At 35.7% G+C, this 23667-nt stretch overlaps 1 protein-coding gene across 3 annotated transcripts in view; it reads right to left on the minus strand.

Annotated features, from left to right (window-relative positions):
* The window catches only part of LOC117167150 (ecotropic viral integration site 5 ortholog), a 180437-nt gene that overhangs the window by 14486 nt on the left and 142284 nt on the right, over positions 1–23667 (minus strand). For all 3 annotated transcript variants that reach the window (XM_033351867.1, XM_033351868.1, XM_033351869.1), the window contains 2 exons: positions 18778–19260; positions 857–955 (listed from right to left, as the gene is read on the minus strand). In XM_033351867.1, the coding sequence (XP_033207758.1) occupies positions 857–955; positions 18778–19260 (582 nt within the window). The remainder of the gene's footprint in view (positions 1–856; positions 956–18777; positions 19261–23667) is intronic.

Below are 23667 nucleotides of genomic sequence, written 5' to 3' on the forward strand. Positions count from 1 at the left end.
GAATCGACATAAAAAAGTGTACAAATGAAGATTTTTTTATACACTCTACTTCTCTTTTCCTAATATCCCAAGGGTTGGATATTATGTCCACCCGTCAGATTTTTCAGGTTCATTTTAAAATAAACATTTGTACAAGTTTAAACTGGACTAACTGTTGGAGCTTTTCAGTTTTCAATTTTTAAACTTCTGAATCCCATGTAGACATGTCTACATAGACTCCACGGGTTTAAAAACTAAAATCAGATTACATTTTTCTCACTCGTCAATCTAAAAAAAAATATTAAACACTTTTAAGCCAGGCACAATTGTTGAGCCTTTATTACTGTTAAAAATTCTACATTGAAATAACATTGTGGATTAATATCTTTACATTGAATTTGAAAGAATTTCTCGACTTATTAGCGTCTTGTCGCCATTATTTTCGAATTCAGCATGGTAAAAAATACTGGACAATCTAGAAGAAAATCGGGACAAAATACTTGTTATACCATTAAAAAAATCCAAAAAGGAACATTTTTTGTCACTTTTTTATGTACCATACTTTCTTTTTATAATTATCTTAGGATTTAGTTCTTTTTTAAGTTGTACGGTACCACATAATTAATTAAAGTCACATTTTATAAGTATACTTTAATTCAATTCCATTTAGATATTTTTCGTTGTACTTTTGAAAACCAGAATGAATATAATAAATATCTTGAAAGGAAAAAATAATTAAAGTTCTCTATTGATAAAATTACTTTTCTAAGAGATGATGCTATTTCTTCGATTACGGCGCTATCGCACTACGGAAGCACATTGAAACCCATGAAAAAATTAGAAAGAAAGACATGAATTTCTGAGGTTTATGTCTTACCTCAGCTTCGATTTCCGCAATTTTGTCTTGTAATTCTCGTACCTTTTCGCTATCCTCCAAATTTCCTCTTAATTCACCTTCTGTATACATCTCCTCATTCTGTAAACATAAATAATACGGTAAAACTAAATGAATATGGTTTCAAATCACTACCGTTGTTTCATCTTACATAATAATTATAATAATAAGCTCTTTATAGTCTAGAGAGAATTTCTTTTTCTCAATTGATAATTTTTGGAATATATTTACAACACAACATTTTTAGATTTTTTACAAGCAACTGATATTGGTCTAATACTGGAAGAACAGCTTTAAATATCAAAAATTTTCTGCAACATTAAAGAGTGATTCTGAGAGCTCAAACTCGACTTCCATGATACTCAATACATAATTCGGTGACGAAAACACCTCACTGCTAAGCTGCATCTGTGAAATGTGTTGTATTAATTACTTGTAGTTAACTTTCCGACACATTGATGGGTTTTAAGAGAAAAATAGGCAACTCACGGCGAAAGATAGAAACTACGTACCTCCCACACTTTATACTAAGTATATAGAAATTTCCATATACTTAGTATAGCGTGCGCGAGGTATGTACTTTCTATCTGTCGCTGTGAGTTGCATCTTTTCTCTTAACTCGCATCGACACAAGATTGTGCAGCTCGAGTAACAGACATCGTGTACCTTAGTGGAGCATACTGTACTCGGTGTAAGTGTTGTATTTCACTCCATATCTCATCATAGCTAAGAAGAAAATGCGATAAGAAACAGATAACTCGTTCGCGAGAATTGTTAAAGGCATCAACATCAATCGATCATGTTGCTTGCCGAAGAATTCGATCCCAGCATGTTACGACAAATTAATTGGTACTTTCCGGACTATGATCTTACAAAGTAAACTTAATTAAACATCATCAAGTGCGTGAGTACTTATTCTGGCAAAGTAATCAGATTTTATTAATTACACCGTCAAGGCTAATCTGGCGTAAAGGTTTCTCGAGTTCGTTGAACTACCATAAGAAAGTGGTCAGTAGTTTTCGGATCGTGACAGCATAAATTGAATTTGATAGAGCATCACACAGTTTGTAAGTACTTATTTGAAATACTTACAGGGTAGGCCATCCATAAGAGAGTTTAGAAATAGAAAAAGTACACTCTTTTAAGGTAAAACAGAAACAGTTTTCTCAAAATTAAAGGTGCTTACCTGCCATTTACAAATGAAAAATTAAATCATTCATGTGTCTACAACAACTCTTTTATAGGCCTGCACCCAATGGTGCTAATTTTCGATGACTCACTTTAATAAACTGGGGCGAACGGCCTTAATTTCAGCCCGAATGTTGCTCTTTAGGGCTTAAAGTGTACTTGGGTTATTGCTATACACTTAGGTTTTTAAAAAAACTCAAAGGAAAAAATCTAAATGGTTCAAATCGCACGATCTTGGTGACCAATTCACATTGGAATTTCTGGAAATTGTGCAATCACCAAACTTAGGCGCCAATAAGTTGTTTGTTTAACAATTTGTGTGTGCTATTGCGCCATCTTGTCGAAACCTAAGGTTGTTTAGATCCATTTCATACAATTTTGCTGACTTTTGCTGCATGAAGTGGTTGAAAATCTACATCAGACTTATCAGCAACCACTTCATGCTGCAAAAGTCACTGTATGGTGTGGGCTATATGCTGGTGGATCATGGGGCCATTTTTCTTCTAGGACAAGCGTGAAAGGGCCATCACAACCAATTTTGAACGGTATTTTGACATGCTGTCGGATTTTTTGTCGCTAAAATTGAATTTAATGGAGTTGGACGACCTTTGATTACAACAAGACGGCGCGACTGCAATTAAAAATCAACAAACAATCAACTTATTGGCGACTAAGTTTGCTCATTGTATAATTTCGTGAAGTTCCTATGTGAATTGGCCACTAAGGTCGTTCGATTTTACCCCTTTAATTTTTTTCTTTGGTGTAATTTAGAAAGCAAGGTGTACACCAATACCCCACGAATAATTCAAGCCCTGAAGAAAGTCATTCGGACTTTAATTTTTAATGAACTGTTTTGATTTCACCTCTGAAAAGTGTACTTTTTTCAGTTTAAAAGCTCATAAACAGATGGCGCAAATGTATATAGGTTCATTGTGTACTAGCTGTGGGCCGTGGCGGCGGCTTCGCCGCCGCAGAAAGACCACTGTCCTTAATACTATATATCGAGAACAAACGGAAATGCCATAAAAGATGTATTTTGTATAATACTGGAATGGAATCAACACAAAATTTTAAGTATTTATCATAGAACTTGGTTTAAAAAATGTGAAGTCGATAGTGAAATTTGAAATAAACTTTTAAAAACTGTTAAAAAGTGAAATAGAAACAAAAAAATTGAATATAGAACATCGAAACTGTATTTTTCGAATTTTTATTGTGAAAATTGCATTAAGTGTTTGAATTCAGTTGCCGAAATGCCAAATCACTTGCGAAATTTGTACACAGATTAAGGAAAACTCTACATGCATTGGATAGTATTTATTTTCTGGTGGAGCTGACTTACTTCAGACCAAAAAAATTAAAGGAATAGATGTTAGATCCTTTATTGATGATAGAACTTTCAACGTTTCCAGAGTATAACACTCTCCTCATCAGGAATAAATCTTCATTAAGGTCGATTTAAGTTGTAAAATTTAAAATAACTATCCTCTCAGGTTCTAATTCTCAATTAATTAGTCTGTTAAAAAAAAGAAAAAAACATTTTTTTATAATAAAAATATTGCGAAATTTTATGAGATAATTATTAAAAATTAAACGATATAAAAAAAATGGATATTTTGTTACAAATGAGATTAGAAAATATAATTCAATTGTTTTGATACCTGGAAGTCATTTTTGATGTTTGGTAAAAAATTTGGTTGTAGATTTTTCGGTTAGGATTAATGTTTCATCAAAATTGTTAAGATTGTTCAATTGTATAGCAGTACAATCATTTTAAAAATTAAGGAGCAGAACTCGCGTTCTGCTCCATTTTAACGTTTGATATTGAGAACGAGAAATAGAGAGAGATGGTGTACTATAATTTCGAAGTAAAAGGTTCAAAAGGAAATATATGGAAGTTGAATATAATTGATAATTTCATCTAATTGATTATTTAACTGATAAGAATAGAAGCCTGAAAAAATTGGAAATCAAATTAAAGAATCTAAGATTATGTTATCTAAAGAACTATAATGTTCGAGATCAGTTACTAAATTCAGGTATTTATCACCTCCATTCTTAATAAAGAACATTTCAGCTACCAATCTTTTAAATTTATTAGACTCATGGTGTAGAACTTGAACATTTATCCAGTCTATTTCATGACTAGTCTCAACCTAGTGTTTTGCTATCACTTTATGGTTTTTTGGACTCTGTCTAAAAGTATCATGATGCTTTTTAATCCTAGTGTACAGTAATCTTTCAGTTTTATCTATATAACACTTTTCACATTCCAAACATTAAATTTTATAAACAACCTTTTTCAAATGAAAAGTGTCCAAAACATCTTTACCTAGTTTTATGAAACTGTTGAATTTGGAATCAACTCTAAGAACTGTTTCAATATCAAAATCTTTCAAAATACTTTTGATTTCAAACGATAAATTACATTGGAAAGGAATAGACAAATTGAATGTTTAGAATATGAAAAGTGTTGTATAGGTCAAACTGAAAGATTACTATACACTAGGATTAAAGAACATCATGGCAATTTTCCAAAAAATTCATAAATATTCATAAATTCAAGTCCAAAAAACCATAAAGTGATAGCAAAACACCAGGTTCATACTGGTCATGAAAAGACTGGATAAATGATCAAGTTCTACACCATGAGCCTAATAAATTTAAAAGATTGGTATCTGAAATGTTCTTTATTAAGAATGAAGGTGATAAATGCCTGAATGTAGTAACTGATATCAAACATTATAGTTCTTTATATGACATAATCTTAGATTCTTTGATTTAATTTCCAAGTTTTTCAGACTTATATTCGTACTAGTTAAATAATCAGATGAAATTATCAATTATATTCAACTTCCATATTTTTTTCTATTGAACCTTTCACTTCGAAATTATAGTTACACTACTGATATCTTATTCTTTGTACACCATCTCTCTCTATTTCTCTAATTAATTGAGAATTAGAACCTGAGAGGATGGTTCTTTAAAATTTTACAACTTAAATCGACCTTAATGAAGTTGTATTTCTGATTGGGAGTATTATACTGTCGAAACGTTGAAAGTTTTATCTTCAATAAAGGATATAACATATATTCCTTTAATTTTTTTTTGCCTGAAGTCAGATCCACCAGAAAATAAACACTATCTAATATATAAACAACTCAGACGAAAAAACACCCACATCATATCAACAAAATCGATTTACAATAACTCTAAATGCGAAAAAAAATGAAAAAAATAAAATCAAAGAGGCGTCTTAGAATTTTCAATCCTAAAACTCATATTCAAGTCGCAGAATTTGGGTTAAAAAATGCGAAGTCTACAGTGAAATTTGACCTAAACTTTGAAAAGACTCTAAGAACATAAAACAGAAATATAAACTTGAATACAGAACATGTTAATTGTTTTTAATTATAAAAATTGTACACGAGTCATCGAATCTAGTATTTAGAATTTTAAAATCAGTCGTGAATTTCCAATATAAATTACAAAAAAACTTCAAAAATTTGAAATTTATATAGTAAATTTCAAAAACCGCCCCCCCCCCCCATTTTAGCTTCCCGCCAAACTATCGTACGGCCTGTCTGGGAGCCCAAAGAAAATGCGTGAAAAATTTGCTGCCGATTGGTCGAAAACTGCGCTTGTGCTCCCCCGCCCTATCTCCCATCCCATAATCTTACGACCTATCAAAAAGCCCAAAGAATATGTGTACAAAATTTGGTGCTAATGGTTAAAATATGGATTTTTATAAAGATCATACTATTCAGTACACTTGATTTAATATGTATCAAAAACTGTGGTCCCACCACTCCCTTATCTCTCGATATTCTTACAACCTGTCCGAGAGCCCAAAGAATATGTGTGAAAAATTTGATGCAGATTGTTCAAAAACTGCGGATGTGCGTCGCCTTCCACCATATTTATCCCTCCTATCTCCACTTATACTCTTACCACCTGTCTGCAAGCCCAAAGAATATGTGTGCAAAATTTGGAGCCAATTGTTAAAAACCAGCGTCGTACTTACTGCTTTTCGGTAATGCATTAAATCGTTTTTTTCCATTGGTGCAAGCGCCCGCAATATGTATGTACGACGTCGTCTCGTATACCTGCTTTCAACCTGCGTCGAGTCTTTGTAAGTTCGTATAGAGCCCCGAGATGTACAGTCTTACAAGTGTATGGTGTATCTTTATTAGCATTATACGTTTTAGGCCACTCGATTTCATATATTTTTAAAACTGTGCCCCCACTCCATCATTCCTCAAAACTCTGACGACCTGCCCGGGAACCCCAAGAATGTGTTAAAAATTTGGTACACATTTTCAAAAACTGTGCCCCTCCCACTTCATCATCCTTCAACATTCTTAAGACCTGTCTGGGAGCCCAAAGAATAGAAGAAAAATTTGATGCCGATTAATAAAAAACTGCGGGTGTGCCCCTCATCTTTATCTCGTCTTCCCCTCAATACATTTACGACCTGACCGGGAGCCCAAGGAATATGTGTGAAAAATCTGATGCCGATTAGTTAAAACCTGCATCTTTGACCCCTCCACAAGCCTGCTCCACCTCTTCTTATGTTCCAAATACTCTTACGACCTGTTTCGGAGCCCAAAGAATATGTGTGACAAATTTGGTGAGGACTGGTGAAAAACTGTGGCTTCGCATAAGCACCAAAGGGCCTATGACAAAGCCACCGAATGCGTCCTCGGGTTGGGGATAGAGGGTGCCTGTACCAAGGCTTTCTGCTAAATATGGTTATAAAAATAAATAGGCAGTCGCGGACAATTGTCCAGGTGTGGTCCCGAAGGAATTAACTCCCAAGCGGAGGTGTGAAAACCGTGCCGAAAGCTGAATGGCACGTGGGTGAGGTGTCTAGAACGGTGACTCTGGGATACCGGGCGACATAGTACGCAGCCTTATCCTTGCATGCGGGGCTCTACAAGGATGGACGAACCCCTTTCCCTAGCTTCTCATGTGAACAACAATGACAACACCAAACATAGTTGTAGTAAGTGCGGTTCAAAACAACAGAACGCGCAGGGCTCCGACAATGGGTCGGCCAACAATGCCGACCACTCTAGTGCTGGGGGAGCCAATGAAAATGGATTCAGTGCGATGGATCGGCGGAATCTCGCGACCTTTAGGTGGACGGAGCGACTAAATGACGAGTTGCTAGAGTGCTACGATGCGAGTGTGGCCCCTAAACGGGGTTACATGGCACGGCTGCATGCTCTGTGGTGCGACAAAAAACCCGGAGCTATCGCACTTTTCGCAGAAACCTCTCCAAAACCATGCCAAACTACTCCGAAAAAGGGGCTATGTAAGCGAAACGCCTACCCTACCACAGCTAGGACAAGGCGGCAACAGAGAAAGAGAGGCGACACTAAGACCAACCGCAGGCAGGCATCCAATAGAGGAAGAGCGATGCTTTATGACCCGGAGAAACATCAACACCAAGAATTCTTTCAAGCCTAAAGATCTGGCTGAAATGGATGACGCGCTTCGTGGACATTTTTCCGAAGAATCCGACCTCTGGACTATCAATTATTGTGTGCATAATGCAGCGAGAGCTTTGGCCGATGCGAACCGTACAAAAAAACCAACGGTTGATCATAAAGACCAAAAGACGAACGCATCAACTCGCCATAAAGATAGGCTGGGCAAGACAGTACGCGTCCCGCATTCAGTGTGTGATTGACTACATCACATCTGGCAGGAATTTTACCGCCAAGGTTCGAAAGTTCGCGCAAAAACTCCGGATCCGTTTCTCTCTGACCCATCTCGACTCTTCCAATACCCTCCAGTTACTGTCGACCACGCGCCCAAGCCCGAGGAGGTCGAAGTATTTTGAAGAGAAGTCTACGAAGTGCAGCATAGACTGGACGAAGGCTCAAAAAATATAAATAGCTTCAAGGAGCTGTGTGACGCCATCATAACACCTGATAAAGAATGCCCACACATCACTACCGAGGAGGTGAAAAAAGTATCAAAAGCGTTGAAGAACTAAACCGCTCGGATTGATTATCGGAAGGCTTTCGATTCGATCTCCCATAGACTTATCATCTGTCTTTTGGAAAGCTTTAAGGTTCATACGCAAATCGTGAGGTGCATAGAGAGATTGATGCCGCTTTGGAAAACCAGATTTACTATCTCATCTGGAAAAAATTGTGTGACAATTAACAAGGTTACCATTTAGAGAGGTGTCTTTCAGGGCGACACCATGAGCCCACTCCTCTTTTGCCTTACATAATTGCCACTATCTCTAGCATTTCGCCACTCCAACGGGTACTTTTGCGGCAAACCTGCAGATCGAACGTACAAGGTCACTCATGTATTTTACATGGACGATCTTAAGATCTATGCTCAAAACAAAGAGCAACCACATCTAGCTCTAAGTATTGTTGAACGATATACTAAGGAAATTGGAATGGAATTTGGGTTAGACAAATGCGCCAAGGTTTATATGAAGCGAGGAAAACTTAATGGCATATCTGAAGACCTTGAGCTCGTCGATAGAAGGATCTATAAATATATAAAGGATACTTTCCGAAGCAGATACAAACGTCTCATCCGGCAGATTTGGTCTTCCGAACTGTCGGCGAGGAACAAAGTATCTCCAACCAACATGCTTGCCGTCCCGGTAGTACTCTTATTCATTTGGAGTGGTACCATGGACGAAGAACCAGCTAAAATCCCTTGATATCGGCACACGAAAGGTTATGCACATAAACAAAAGCATGCATCTAAAGTCTTCTGTTCCGCGACTCTACTTCTTACACCTTCAAAGTGGTTGCGGAATATTGAATCTTGAATGCCTTCACAACAGGATTATTCTGGGTACAGCTCATAGAGTCACAAATGCTTTATTATCATCTCTGTCACTCTTATGGCATTAACCTTAATATCGCTCCTCTAAATGCTCCTAGGGAAATCGAGTCAATTGTCGAGAATGGGAAGTGCCACATATACTGGAACTTTATATTTCAACAATTGTTTCTGTTGCTCACTCGAGGCCTGACATGATTCTTCTTGATTTCGAGAAGAGAACATTGTTCGTTGTCGAATTTTCGGCACCAGCTGACAAAAACATCGTAACCAAGGAGAATGAGAAGAAAGAGAGGTATCGAGACCTTATAAGGCAGTTGCTACGATTGTACTTGGAATATTCTGTTAAACTGATCGTCCTTATCATCGGCGCTCTTGGAGGTGCCAAGCTTTCACTTGCTAATGGTCTAAAAAGCATCCCTGCGTGTCAACAACATGCTAGAACACTTGCGGGAAAAATGCAGAAGGCGGTTGTCATTGGGTCGCTCCGCTTTCTTAGGGTGCATGAGGCTTTTGCTGGATCGTCGTATTGATTCCTTTACAGACTGTAACCACCTATCTCACGGTCATGAGACATGGTTGTGGCTGAAATTTTACCGCGATTTCGCTGGGATCGGGTGCAGTTTTTCAGACTAGCACCCGCTCCCGGCGAAAAAAATGTACAGTTGATATTTCAACCAAACAATTGCATTTTTGATAAAAAATGATACATTTTCAACCAAAAAGATTAAATTTCTACCAAACAAGGTGAATAATTTCTGAAATATCGATTTTTTTTATCCATTGACACAAAAAAATCGGTCAATTAGTATCATTTCAAAATGTGCATCTTCAAATCGTATGATTTGTTTGTAATTTTTCATTGCAGTATCTAGAATATTGTTTTGAAATTTTCAAAAGGACGGTTGAATAATTTGGTGAAATAAAAATAATAAAATGTGACCGCGCGCATGAGTCGCGCGCGGGCGAAGCTCGAACTCGTGTGTGTTTGAACAAGTCAGTGCCTGTCGATAGTTTGATGTTTCTTGTCTTGCAATAGCGAGCTGTTATTTATGAGTTCATCAAAATTTTCACTGCTAGTTAACATTCTTATTGAAATGTCGGAAAGAAAATTTCAAAATCGGTGTGCGAACGCATTTCTTGTGTGTCCTCCACATACGAAAAATGAGGTAAAATGGATGTGATCGAACTACGTAAGTAGCTTTGAAAATTTCCCTTTTTTCCTCAATAATTAAATTTTAACTAAGTTTTGCAGATTTGTCTGAGATAGGATTTTATTATCACGATAATGGGTGAGTTAAACACAAAATATTAGTGATAATATCTGATTGTAAGAAACATGACTCAGTGGCAGTGTTCTTATTTCTGAAAGCATTAAACGATTATCTCTCAAGCTTTTGACTAATCCTAAAAAATTGTATTATATTTTCTGATGGAGACCCTCAACAATTCAAAAATTAGAAACACTTTTCGACAATATACTACCACAAAGAAGACTTTGATTACTCTGCAATATGTTTTGATCAGTTTAAAACGATACGAGGGACCCAAACAATACACTGTGTTGAACCACCTGAAAATCGCGAATTTAAAATCAAAAGTGGAAGAGACAATTATTTCTCGTTTTTAGAAATTGTGTGCACAAAAATTACTCTTGTTATTAAATTACATGGTTATTTCTTCATTTGACAGTGTTACTTACTCTGAAACCTTAGAACGTTTCCCTGACTTAAACCATCATAATTGCGGAAAAACCCATACAAGGATACTAGACTGAATTTAAATAGTCTAACCACGCCCGAATCTGTGCTTCGCCTGCGTAATCTGCGCGCGGTCACATATAATTATTTTTATTTCACAAAATATTCAACCGTCCACTTGCAAATTTTAAAACAATATTCTAGATACTAAAATGAAAAATTACAAACAAATCATATGATTTGGAGATACCCATTTTGGAATAATACTAATTGTTTAAAAAATGGTTGCAAACAACTTATTAAAAAACTACATTTCTAACCGTCAAACATAAACTTTAAAGTGAACCATATTGAACTATTTTTTATTATGGTACAATTTTTTTAGTTAAAAAGTTGGACAATTTATGAAACATTCGAAAAAGAACAAATTTTATTGTGTCGACAGATAAAACAACCGATATTTCAGAAATTCTTTGTATCAGAGTTAAATTAAAAAAAGACGTGTAATTCTTTTTTTTTTCGAGAATAAGGGGAAAAAAATGTTGTAACAAAAAAAATTTAGTTTTCAATCTGACACGGAATTACCTATATATTAATGGCAAATTTTCTTCTCATCAAACTATCTGGTATGCCACAGGTCTAGCATCTGGGACCTCTCTTGTTTCTTTTCCACGTTACCGATATTAGTAAATTGTTCAAATTTTTCTTCTTCTTGCTTTTCGCTGATAACCTTAAATTGCACAAATAAATAAACTCCTATCTAGATTGCATCGATCTACAGAACGACCTAGACCGGTAGCAAGGTTGATGCACTCTAAATGGGATGCAGTTCAACATTAAAAAATGTGTAGGCATATCCTTTCTTAGAAAAAAAAAACATTTTTTCAAGTACAACTATTTCATTTGAGGGGTGGGTACAGGACACAAGTGTGCGCGACTTAGGGATACACCTTGATGAGACATTATCTTTCGATGATCAGGTTTCTGCCACTACTATAATGGGATTAGAGCGCTATTCAATATTCCTTAAGTTCGTCGTAGATTCTTGTTTGCTGATTTAAAATTTCTGCACAACTCAATAAGTGATCAAAGTCATTATAACCGTTTTGCTGAATTATATTAAGTTCGGTTTTCAATTAGTTCATAAGCGGATTTGTAAGAAAGAGACCTGCCCGTGCACTGTTATTGAACATCAAAGAGTACCGGAGGTCCAGCGGACCCCACTACAAGTTTGATTTAATTTTTTTCATACTACAATTTTCAATTGGGACTTGGTGTATTATCTGTCAGTAGTTTGGTGTTTAAATTACACGGTCATATATTTGGCGGGCCAGTTACGCGTTTCTTTGCAGTTTGGGAGCCGACGGAAGCGGATGCGTCAGAATCTTGGGGCCCAGAGAACACCGTGTAAACCAAGGGATGAGTGGTCCAAGTTTTTCCACTATTTTTTAAAATTAAAATCAGCGACAGTTCACTTGTTAAATGAGGATTGCGGAAACGCTCAGGTTGAAGAAATGTCTGCAATTCTCAAGAAAAAAGGTTCACTGCTAGATTTTCAAACGATATAGGGACAGAAAAACGCGAATGATGAGCTTGTCGTGCAGGCGTGCAATTTGCGACAAGCACCGAGCATATCACTGCGTCGATTTTGTTATGGTACAATAAGCTATAGATCGCAATTATCTTTTTTTACATTCTACTTAAAATATAAGAATATTGCACACGAAAATCGTTCTACGATCGTTTATGGCCCTGCAGAAGCTTTATATTCCCTGAAAATGGTTTTTCCATTTTTCACTCAAATCTCCACTTTCATTCTTTAAAATAAATTTAAAACATTTTTAATTACAAAATTTAAATTTTAGATTAAAATATTTTTTTGAAACGTGGTTTATCACACATATTTTCCCCTTAAAATATTGTATTTCGCGAGAACGTATCTATATTTTTAGCTAAAAATATTAAAAATTTAAAAAATTAGAACTTTTTTGGTAGAGAAAAATGCATTTTCATGACTGTTGAACATTTTCGATTCTTCAAATTAATTGAAAGTTAGAAACTGATTATCAAAGTTATTGCATCGTATTTCGTAAGGATCAAACTAACTTATAATACGCTCCGGGGTCAAAACTTTGTGTGTGCGATTCAGAATCCACCACTTTTTGAAGTGGATTCCAATGGACCCCCTGTACTGTGAGTGTTATGAGGCCGAGGTGTACTCTCGAAGGGTTAGAAAAATAAATAAATGTCCATAAAAAACGTTTTTTTCTGGCTCAGGATATTTCAAAACGTCGAAAATTGATGAAAACTGCATAAGCCCAAATTCACATAAATCTACCTTCAGTCATTAATGATGATAATGTAAAAATCATACAACGCGGCTTTAAGGGATGTAGAATTTTTCATAAATAAAAACGGATACATGATTTAGATGAATTTTAATGCTAAATCCAATGTGCACATTGTCTTCTCGACAGCTTGAACAGTTCTCGACATCATTGTAAGGAACGGTGAAAAACATTAAAAAAGGGTGCTCATAAAAACTTGATACTGAGTTAAATATTAAATATTAATTATTTGAATAGAGCTACATTTTTTCTTTTGTATTGAGAAAAACCTTTGGTTGAATTCGCTTTAATTCGTTTAGGTTCTCTTAAATTAACTGTAATTCTCTTTAATGCATGTAAATTCTTTTAAATATATAAGAATTCACTTTAACCCTTTGAGGAGCAAACGTCCGTTTTTCAACACTTTTTTCAGTGACATTTTCTTCTACCAAATCGATTTTAATTTCGTGAACTTTTGCAATACGTTATCTGGATTGCAACAATATTTAAATGGAAATATATATTTGATTATTTAACAAAAACTGCAAATTTTTCAGAGCATCAAATCTTTATTTGGTTATTTTCGTCTCGAATTTGTGAAGACATACCTCTAAAAAATGAAATTCCCTCCGTATTCCGTATTGAAGCAATATTTTCCGAAAAATTCCAATAAATGCATGTACAGAAAGGGTTTTGGGGTGGCTGATCACGAATTCGAAATCAGATTGGCAAAATTCAAGATGGCGAATTCAATATGGCTGCCAAAAATCACTGAAACATTCAAATTTTCATAAAAATTTGCACATGGGGGTTTTTGGGGCCGCTAAAAAAGAATATGTAATCAGGTTTTTTAAAATTCAAGATGGCGGATCGAATAACGCTGCCAAAAATTATGAAAAATGACTATCAATTTCATTTGCATCGTTAAAATGTCTTTTCGCCGTCGATTTATCCATCGTCGTTACCCAACTCTTACCACGTGGAGGTGAACATTTACAAGAGTAATGTCATTTATTTTTTTATTTTCAAGTGTAATGTTATATTGTCGGGAATAAGGGTTTGGATCCTTTTCCACAGTAAATGTTGCAGTCGTATAAGTATCCTTCATGATTACATAGTGCTTAGATTCACTCCTCGGAATTCACTATTCATTTGTTTTCAACAGTGAGCCAACTCGTGAAGAAAATATGATCACGGATTCGTGATCAGCGGTCCAAAAAACCACCATGTGTGAATTCAGATGAAAATCGGAATGTTTCAGTTATTTTTGGCAGCCATATTGGATTTTCCATCTTAAATTTTGAAAACATGATTTGGGAGTCGTGATCAGCGACCCCAAAACCCATATATAAAAGCATGTATGGGAGATTATTTGAAAATATTGCTCTAATAAGGAAAATCAGGAATAGCAGAAAAATTGGACTTTTAGCCGCCATATGGGACATCGCCATCTTAAATTTCGGAAAACTGACATATATTATGAAGCTTATGGTACATGGGCGTAAGAATTTCGCTTTTTAGAAGTACATCTTTACAAATTCGAGATGTAAATAATCAAAGAAAGATTTGATGCAATGAAACATTCGTATTTTTTGTTAAATAAAAAAGTATAATTATTTCAGTTTGAATTGTGTTGCAATTCTGATAACATATTTCGAAAGCCCAGGAAATTTTACATTAGAAGTCATTGATCAAAAGAGATATTTCGTGTTCCAATCGTGTACAAAACTACGAATTTTGCCGACTTTTTGTAAAAATTGCAGTTCACTTCTTCAGGGCCGCCCTGAAACTGAGGTATCAGGTATCATATCCATTGTCCCTATTAATGTTATTAGGGTGTTTTAAGATTTTGATTGCATCTTTATGTTTTCTTGGAAAGATATTTTGTGTTTTTGAGATGACTGTTGTTTTGTCAAATAAAACGTTATGTTCCGTTTCGATATAATGCTCAGCTAGTGCTGATTGCGTGACATAGCTTAGCTTCTAATGTTTCTTTACACATTGGCTCACCGCTGTCCAGGTTTCTCCAATATAGACTTTGCCACAAGAACAAGTGATTTTATATACTCCCGGATCACTTAGGGATGCCTTTTTGTCTTTAGGGTTATTTATTAGTTTTTCTATGTTTGTAGATGGTTTGGATATTGTGTTTGTTGAGAATTCTTCATATTTGTTCTGTGACACGTTGGATGTAGAGTAGGATAATGGTTTTTAACTCTTTCTTTAGTTATTTGCGTTAAATTGTTTTTTTAGTATATTTTCTTATTGATTAATCAATTTGTTTGTGTAATCGTTCTGTATCATAATTTATTTAACGTTTTGTAATTCCTTTTATAAGTTATCTTTATCTATTATGGAGACAGCTCTGTAGACAATGGAGTTGATGACCGATTGTTTTTTAGATGTGTGTTGGTGGGAGGAGGCATGTTGGTATCTGCTTGTATGGGTGGGTTTTCTGTAAACTTTATGTCCTAATGTGTTATCAGATATTTTGTAAACTAATTATTTTGTAACTAATCGAAAAAATTATTTACTTCATCTTGTTCATATTGCCAGATGACAAAAGTGTCATCAACGTAACGAAACCAAAATTCTGGTTTAAGCTTAGATTGTTTGAAGATTTTACTTTCTAGATGTTCCATAAAGATGTTGGCTATTACATGGGAGATTGTAACCATTGCTGCTCCTACGGTTTGTTCGTAGAATTGGTTATTTAAAGAGAACTAAGTATTATTTTAGTATATAAGTTATTACTGAAATAAAAACTTGATTGGCCAATCACGTTTGACCAATATAACCTGAGACCTCACCTTCAGGTCAGCCCTGAAGAAGTGAACTACAATCTTCACGAAACTTCCGCAAAGTACGTAGTTTTGTACACGATTGGAACTCGAAATATCTCATTTTATCAAAATAAATAATCGTAAAAGCATTAAATCTATTATTTAAGAACTCTACGCGGAGAATATTGTTACTAAAACTAACACCTTTAGTAAGCTCAGGACTTCTTCAGGTAAGCTACTAAATTCCTTAGCTTTTTTGAAATGGTACAGGAAAAACAAAACCATCCAAAAATTCGTAATAGCTCCTTCCAAAATCTCAAAAGATGAAATCGTCAGCAAATTGCAATCCACAATATATACCCTTTCACCCGAGAAAGCGAATGACATACGACATAGGACGGACAACATTTTACAGTTAGCTTAAGTTTCCTCCTCCAACTTGACAAAACAAGAAAAAACCCCAATTAATGAACTCAATCGGAATACAGACATCATAATATTAACCGCAGATAAAGGCAATACAACAGTAATAATGAATGAAGAAGACTATGACAACAAAATCTTGGACCTCCTAACTGACAATACATACACAAAACTTAAAAAGCACCCAGAAAAACAATAGTCTGTAAAACAAACCCTTCTCAAACATTCTAAACTTGACAGCCAAAAAGTATCTAAATTAATACCTACTAATCCCATCTCTCAAAGTCTTTACGGGCTCCAAAAAATCCACACTAATAATATTCCACTCAGACCGATCATCAGCGCAATAAACTCACCAGCTTACAATATAGCGCGCTTCCTCGCTACAAAACTAAATCCTTTTACAGGCAACTCTATCACTCATGTCTAAAACTCATTTGAAATTATCAAAAAGATAATGAGATTCACATTAAACCCTAAGACATCAAAGCGAGTTTTGACATAGTATCTCTCTTTACGAAAGTACTAATCTCCGATACAATAGGGTTGTTTCGCGATTTTAGATAAAATAATTTTTCAATACATAATTTTAATATGAATATTTTTTTTCTTTTGTGTCGTTTAACAGAAAAAAATTATTAAATATTGAAGGCGGTAAAACACTTATTCAAATTGGTGTCACGTGGGTGTCACATGACTCAAAGGTTCTCATAATTATGTATCAATGTCAATCTGCTGTCAATTCTGACTATTTTGATTTGACAGCTTTATTTGTTAAGGATAATGTGACAAAAAAATATATCATGTTGTGATATTTGGTTTAAGAGTCAGTAGTATGTTGAAGGAAAACAGTAAGTGCAATTATTAACATATTTTTAAATCGTACATATTTACACATTGTTCGGTAAACATGACATTTAAGTACCTTTTCAGTGAATTCTTTGTACATACCATAAATATATATTTTTCAGTCGATTTTCCATATTGGTTCTTACGAAACGCTCCTTTGACATTTAAACAATATTTTGCGACTTCTATTTTCGATGTGCAGATAACCAAAATAAAACATCGGCACAGAAAAGATATTTGAGAATCACTGACACGTGAGCTGTGATTGGTGGAAAATTCGACCCCTTTGACATCAAAGGGGCCCTCCAATCGACATCGTGATAAAAAATTCATGTTTCAACATTAAATTCAAAATAGTAAACAATATGTAAAAAATGTTTTATGAGCGTTTTTATAATTATAATTTTATATAATATAAGATCCATTTATTGGAAAAATGATATCTGACTTTGGAAACAACTCTATTCATAGTAAATCTGTTACAAACTTCCCTTCCAAACTCATACCATTCATAGAACACTGTCTCAATGACACTTACTTCTCTTTCAATGTCCAATTATACGAACAAACCTCAGGAGCAGCAATGGGATTCCCAATTTCACCTATATTAGCCAACATCTTTATTGAACATCTCCAAACTAAAATCTTCAACCAATCCAAGCCTTAAACGGAATTTTGGATCCGTTAGGTTGATGACACTTTTGTCACCTGGCAACATGGACGAGATGAACTGAATAATTTTTTCGATTACATCCTGATATCCAGTTCACCATGGAAATTGAACAAGACTGAAAATGGCCTTTTTTGGATCATAACAGATAAAGGTAACTTGAAAAAGGAATTACAAAACGCTAAACAAATTCTTACACAGAACGAATACACAAACAAATTGTTAAATCAGTAAGAAAATATAATTAAAACAATAATTTAACGTAAATAACCATATTTAAACAATATGCGAAAATAGGACAACTAATAAATAAACCTGAAGACAAAAAGGCACCCCTAAGTGATTCGGAAGTATATATAAAGTCGCTTGTTCTTGTGGCAAAGTCTATATTAGAGAAACCGGGACAGCGCGCTGCAGCGGTGAGCGAATGTATAAAGAAACATGAGAAACATGTTTCAGGTGAGCCCTGAAGAAGTGAACTGCAATGTTTTGAAATGTTTTAACAATCGATTCAGTAGCAGTTAATTTCGCTCAAAAAAGTGTTGGGAAAACGGACGTTTGGTCCTTAACGTGTTAAAATGAATTGTATTTAATTCAATAGAATTCGAGTGCAATTATTCGCCTTGAATAAGCGTAAATTGTGCAATTGCCAATGTACATAAAGGTATGGATCTCTGTCACATAACTTGTGGAAGGCCAGTACATTTAAAAAAAAAATGGCTTAAAGAAATAAAAAACCCAAAATGCATGATGAAATAAAGGTTAGATTAAAATTTAGCAAAAACAACTATTTTAGAAACTAAGCCTCCAATTACATAAATGGACACAGGTCATAGTTGAATATGCAGTGGTATGAGTGGAATTTCAAATGCATTTAAATAAAATAGTTTAGCACATCGCATCGTACCACCAAACTTTTTAAACTTTTATTAAATTGTCTTCCATGCCCAAATCTCACCAATTAGTTCCGTAAAATAAAAAATAAATCCATATAGAACAAAAATATACACTGCGACAGCAAACGAAAGCCAAGCAGAGTATGAAAGATTCATCAATTAAGCTAATGCTTCTTTGGAAGTATTGTCCGTGTGATGCTTATTATTATATTATTGAAGAAAAACACCACTAAACTCATACCTACCTTCAATTCTAGAATAGATATCTTTTGTGTCAATTCAGCCACTTGTTGTGCGTGCTCTGCATCTCTGATCTTAGCCATCAAGGTTTCATCCTTCATTTTGGACTCCAAATCTGTGTACTTATGCTGCTGCTCTCTTAATTTTGCAAAAAAATCCTTTTCTCTCACTAAAGATGCCTCCAACTCCTCTTTAAGTACTTTGCCTCCTTCATCTTGCCTTCGAAGCTGATTTGTCCCTACTTGTACCTGCGTTTCGAGTTCCATGAGTTTTAGTCTAAGTTCTTTAAGTTCGGTGAGAGCTTCCATTTCTCGAAGCCGCGTCGTCATTAAGTCTTCTTCAAGCTTCTGAATTTCGTGACCTCTGTTTTCCCAAAACATCAGTTTTTTGGGGGTTGAATCTGCAGCCTGAGCAGTATGAGATGAACGATGTTCTTGAAGATGCTTTTGCCAAGCAGTACTTAATTCAGTGACCTTTTGCCGTAGTTCCTAGCAAATTCATCAATGTATTAATATTCTAATTAAGAAATTCTTAAAGTTTAAGGTTTTGCAATTTTTATGAACTTTTTTCTTCGTGTTTAATTTTGAAATATAATTATGACATTTGACATTACCTGCCTCAATAACAAAAGGTTTGAATCGCGAATTCATATGGTTACTTAATTATCGTTTGTCGCTTATGCGAACTAACGAGAAACATATGAAAATCAAGTGACATTAAACATTTACAGTGAAACACTCTTGTTCTAGTTTTTAATCGTTTGTCGATAAATGTGTGTATATTTTGATTGCCCTGCACACTGCATCACTTGCCTCTTGGGTCGACGAAGAATGCAGCTAATTGCATATCATATTGTGAAATGCAAGATACATGAACATCGACACATACGCTCATCGCGATCGACGGATAAAATTTTCGGAACCCGGCTGGCTCAAGGTTGATTTACGAGTACATGGATGTGGCGGATACACTGCCCGGCGGTTTCTCTTAAAAGGAGAACCCAGAGTCAGCCCCCAAGTCAAGGCGTAAACAACAGTTCTAATGGCTAAGTGTCAAGGGGATGGTGATATTCTCCAGGATGCCCTGAAATACCGGGCGACCTCCCAATGTGAATATCGTCTCACCTTATAACGGGTGAACTCTTTTCCTAGCTACTCGTGAGACAACGATGAGATCTAATTTCGGTAATACGATTTAAGCTCCGCTACTTTTTAAATAGCTGCTAAAGCACTTTTTGCATTAGCTGCTAAAGCGTATCGATCACCTCATATGTACAAGATATATATGCAAAGTGCCTGCTCTACAACGCACTAATTCTAATACCAACCGTAGCACACGTATAACTAACAGGAGAATCACGTCAACTTCAGGAACAGAAGGAACATTAACTGCTAGATTTCGATGCTTTGACCACGAATTGAAGATCCGACATAACAAACTTAAAAATCTCAAACCCAGGAAATTTCCAGGAAATGGTGAACAATGAATTGATTTTCGACATTAGTTGCACACACTTTTTTTAACTTCTGAAGAGAGACTTTTTTATACTCTAAAGCATCTGACGCTAATTTTTACCTCATATTTGGCATCAGAAGTACAAATCCGAGATTATTTTGCTGGAAGGACACACTGTGCTGCGTTGATGAATATCAAATTATTTTCAAGGCCGGACAGTTTCAGCGCGTGAAATTTAAACTAAAAGTACATTAAACCTGTAGCGTTATTCGTGGAGATCTACTTAAAACTTTTACTTTCACTAACTCTGATGTTGTTTTTTCACATTACAGATTATAGTCCAAGTTGTGCGAAAACTCATAGTGTGCGACCGTGAATAAAAATAGTTATGTGTTCATTTGTCAAAAATTCTTTACGCAATCCTCAACTCTAAACAAGTGAAGTAGTGCTAAGGAATGTACACCGCCTGTACAGAAAAATGGTGCAATACATGAACTCATATTTTATGTGACTCCAAAGGTTGTCACGGAGCAACTACATACATCACAACCCATGATAACTGGAGATGACAAGGAACGAACACAGGCTGAGGCTAGACATAAAGAATTAGTAAAAACCAGTTGCAAGGCGAAGGCAGGCCTAATATTCTGCATAAGTCCTTCGCAATTCACGCAAATTAAATGATGCATTACATTACGTGAGATATGAATGAGACTCGAATCTATTTTCACATTTAAGAGTCCCGCGCGAAAAGACACCCTACTAAAACACCTTACATAGCACGAAATACAGCAGCCCACATAACACACGATGTCATCAACTCAGGAAGATTCACGGAGGATAAGCCATTTCCAGGGTTATTAATAGATGTAATTTTATTCATAGAGAGATTCTAAGCCCAATTTAGTATAGTATAATTTTCATATGTCCTTCCCCAGTGAAATGGAGTCAAGAGATAAAAATACTCATGCCACATGACTTAAATGATACATTAGCAGTAAGGAGGATTCGAGGTTAGGCATCTACTTGAGCGGGTTTTTATATAAGGGAATAGTACAACAGCCACGCACAAACGCGAGAACATTGTTTTAAATGAACGGAACAAGTCAGGAGGGCAAGCAAGCTTACTGGTGTTAAGAGAATACACGCTGAGGTTACATTATAGTTGGGTAAATAATTACCCCGAATATGCTCATATAACGTCTCTATATTTAAGAGATCTGGTATCCTTTTTACGCCGAAAGGGACATGAAGTTCTTCATCAGCAAGAAGCAGAGCAACATTCCAACCGTTCCAGAAAGTACACCTTTGCAGATAATTGATAATGTCAACATGAGAATTAAGAGATCGGGAATCGACAAAAAATGCCTTATCAGAATGGACAAGTTAGCTGAAGCTAATAATGCTCTCCCCGATGTGCTCCCCAACGATGTTAATCTCTGGACTCTGAACTGTATAATTTAGAAGAAGGCGGTCTTCTTGCTTGACGAAAATGGAAGTAATGATACTTCAGTATGCCTTAGTAAGACTAGCGAGCGTATTGCACATCCTCGGTTTAAAATTAAAGCGGTGAGATGGCATGCACAAATCTTTAGTCCGTGATTAGCTACATAACATCAAATAAAAAATACACTGCAAAAGTTAGGGCACTTGCTTGAATATTAAGGAATGCAAATAATACGCTGAATAAGTATAATTTTCTGACCATGAAGCAGCATTAGACGCAAAAAATAAGAGCTCTTTCAACAGCTAAAGAGCGCCTCAAACGGCAGGTAATGTAGGTTCAGAAAAATTCCACCTTCTCTACTCATTCTTCCCGCTTGCTCAATGAAACTTCATGCTTCAAGTCTTCTGGGGGTAAGTATAGGGAGATAGTTATCAACTAAATGAAAACGCTTCAGATATGTGAATCTTTCTCAACTTTTGCCAAAGGCAACGGTTGCAACGTCCAGAGGAGGAGTGTCCATCAACTATTGCTGAAAAACTGAAGAAAGTTATTGCTAGAGCTAAGACCTTTTCAGCGCCAGGGCCAAATAAAATGAACAACTTTCGGTGGAAGAAGTTCACTTCTACGCACCAACATCTGGCTCGTATATTTACTACTTTCTTAAACCGAGAACAACCCATCTCGTAGTGTTTATTGGATGGACACACAGGACAAGTGTGCCTGCGTCCATCTATACAAAGGAAGCCTAGGAATTATATCATCGCGCGACGATCAGAATGTTTAACTCATCAGTGGAATTATCATTAAGCATATTCTTACTGGAGAGATATGTGCATATCTTAGAATACCGGAAGTGGAAACCCAGGATGCGCGTGTGGTAAAAACGGCCCTTCAAAAAAGATTGATAAGTAAAGTAACTTGACCGAAGCAGACGCAAGATGATGAAAATCGAAGTCATCATTCTAGATCTTTCGTACCACGAATATGCCTCCCTCGAGATAAAGGGGTAGAGGCTTTCTGAGCTTGGAATATCTTCATCGAAAAAACGGTTCTAGCTACAGCATGTTCAGTTATAAATATCACAGATTATCTTTTGCGACTCGTACATTCTCATTAAGTTGTAAATACTGCGGCGTTTCTATACCGTACCGTAGGTAGGGCCACATAGGAGCTTGATCTCGCATTTGATTTCAGCGACACTACACATGGCCTAGTATCACTAAAATCTTTGTTGCTCAAAAGTCGTGTACAGCTAGTAAAACATTCGGTTCTACTAAGATAACAGCTAATACCTTCATGGTACTTCATCGTACCAGTGTAATATCTCCTGGAATTTTTAATTTCCACCACTCAATGCATAAGTACTATAAAGCCTGATATTCTCCTCTAAGATCTAAAGATCAAGGTTATTTACGCAATTTAATTCTCGACACCACCCGGTAGTAACATCAAGGTAAAGGAGAAAGATAAACGAGCTAAAAACAAGTACTTCTTTTCGAACTTAATAAGCTGCCTTGGAGGTATGCAAGCTTCATATCTCAGCTAACTCAACCAGATTCCGGCTCGCCAACGTCAAGGTCAGTCCATCACCAACCGGATTCAAAAGGTTGTTCTTCTGGGATAACTTAATCTGCTCCGTCAACACTTATCTTTATAACATACTACAATTATTGGTAACTCTAAAAATTATCGAGAGATACAAGCTTCAGCTTCAACTGTCCCGTCTATCGCGTAAGGTGGATGGCGTACACGTTTCGGTAGCTTCTGGACTGGTTGCTTTAAAGAACCATAACACAGCCACACAAAAAAAGTGCGCGGATCTGGTAACAAGATACACGTATTCCTATGGATCTTGGGGCGCTGAATTTAAATTCGGTATCAAAAATCACCTATCACGTCATGGTTGAGCCATAACCTCAAAAAATGACGAAAAATCATGCACTGACGCAAATAAATTTCAAAATAATGCCAGTGATGCAAATTTTCACTTCAA

The sequence above is a fragment of the Belonocnema kinseyi genome, chromosome 2 (assembly GCF_010883055.1).
Source record: "Belonocnema kinseyi isolate 2016_QV_RU_SX_M_011 chromosome 2, B_treatae_v1, whole genome shotgun sequence".
In the NCBI taxonomy this organism is placed as follows: domain Eukaryota; kingdom Metazoa; phylum Arthropoda; class Insecta; order Hymenoptera; family Cynipidae; genus Belonocnema; species Belonocnema kinseyi.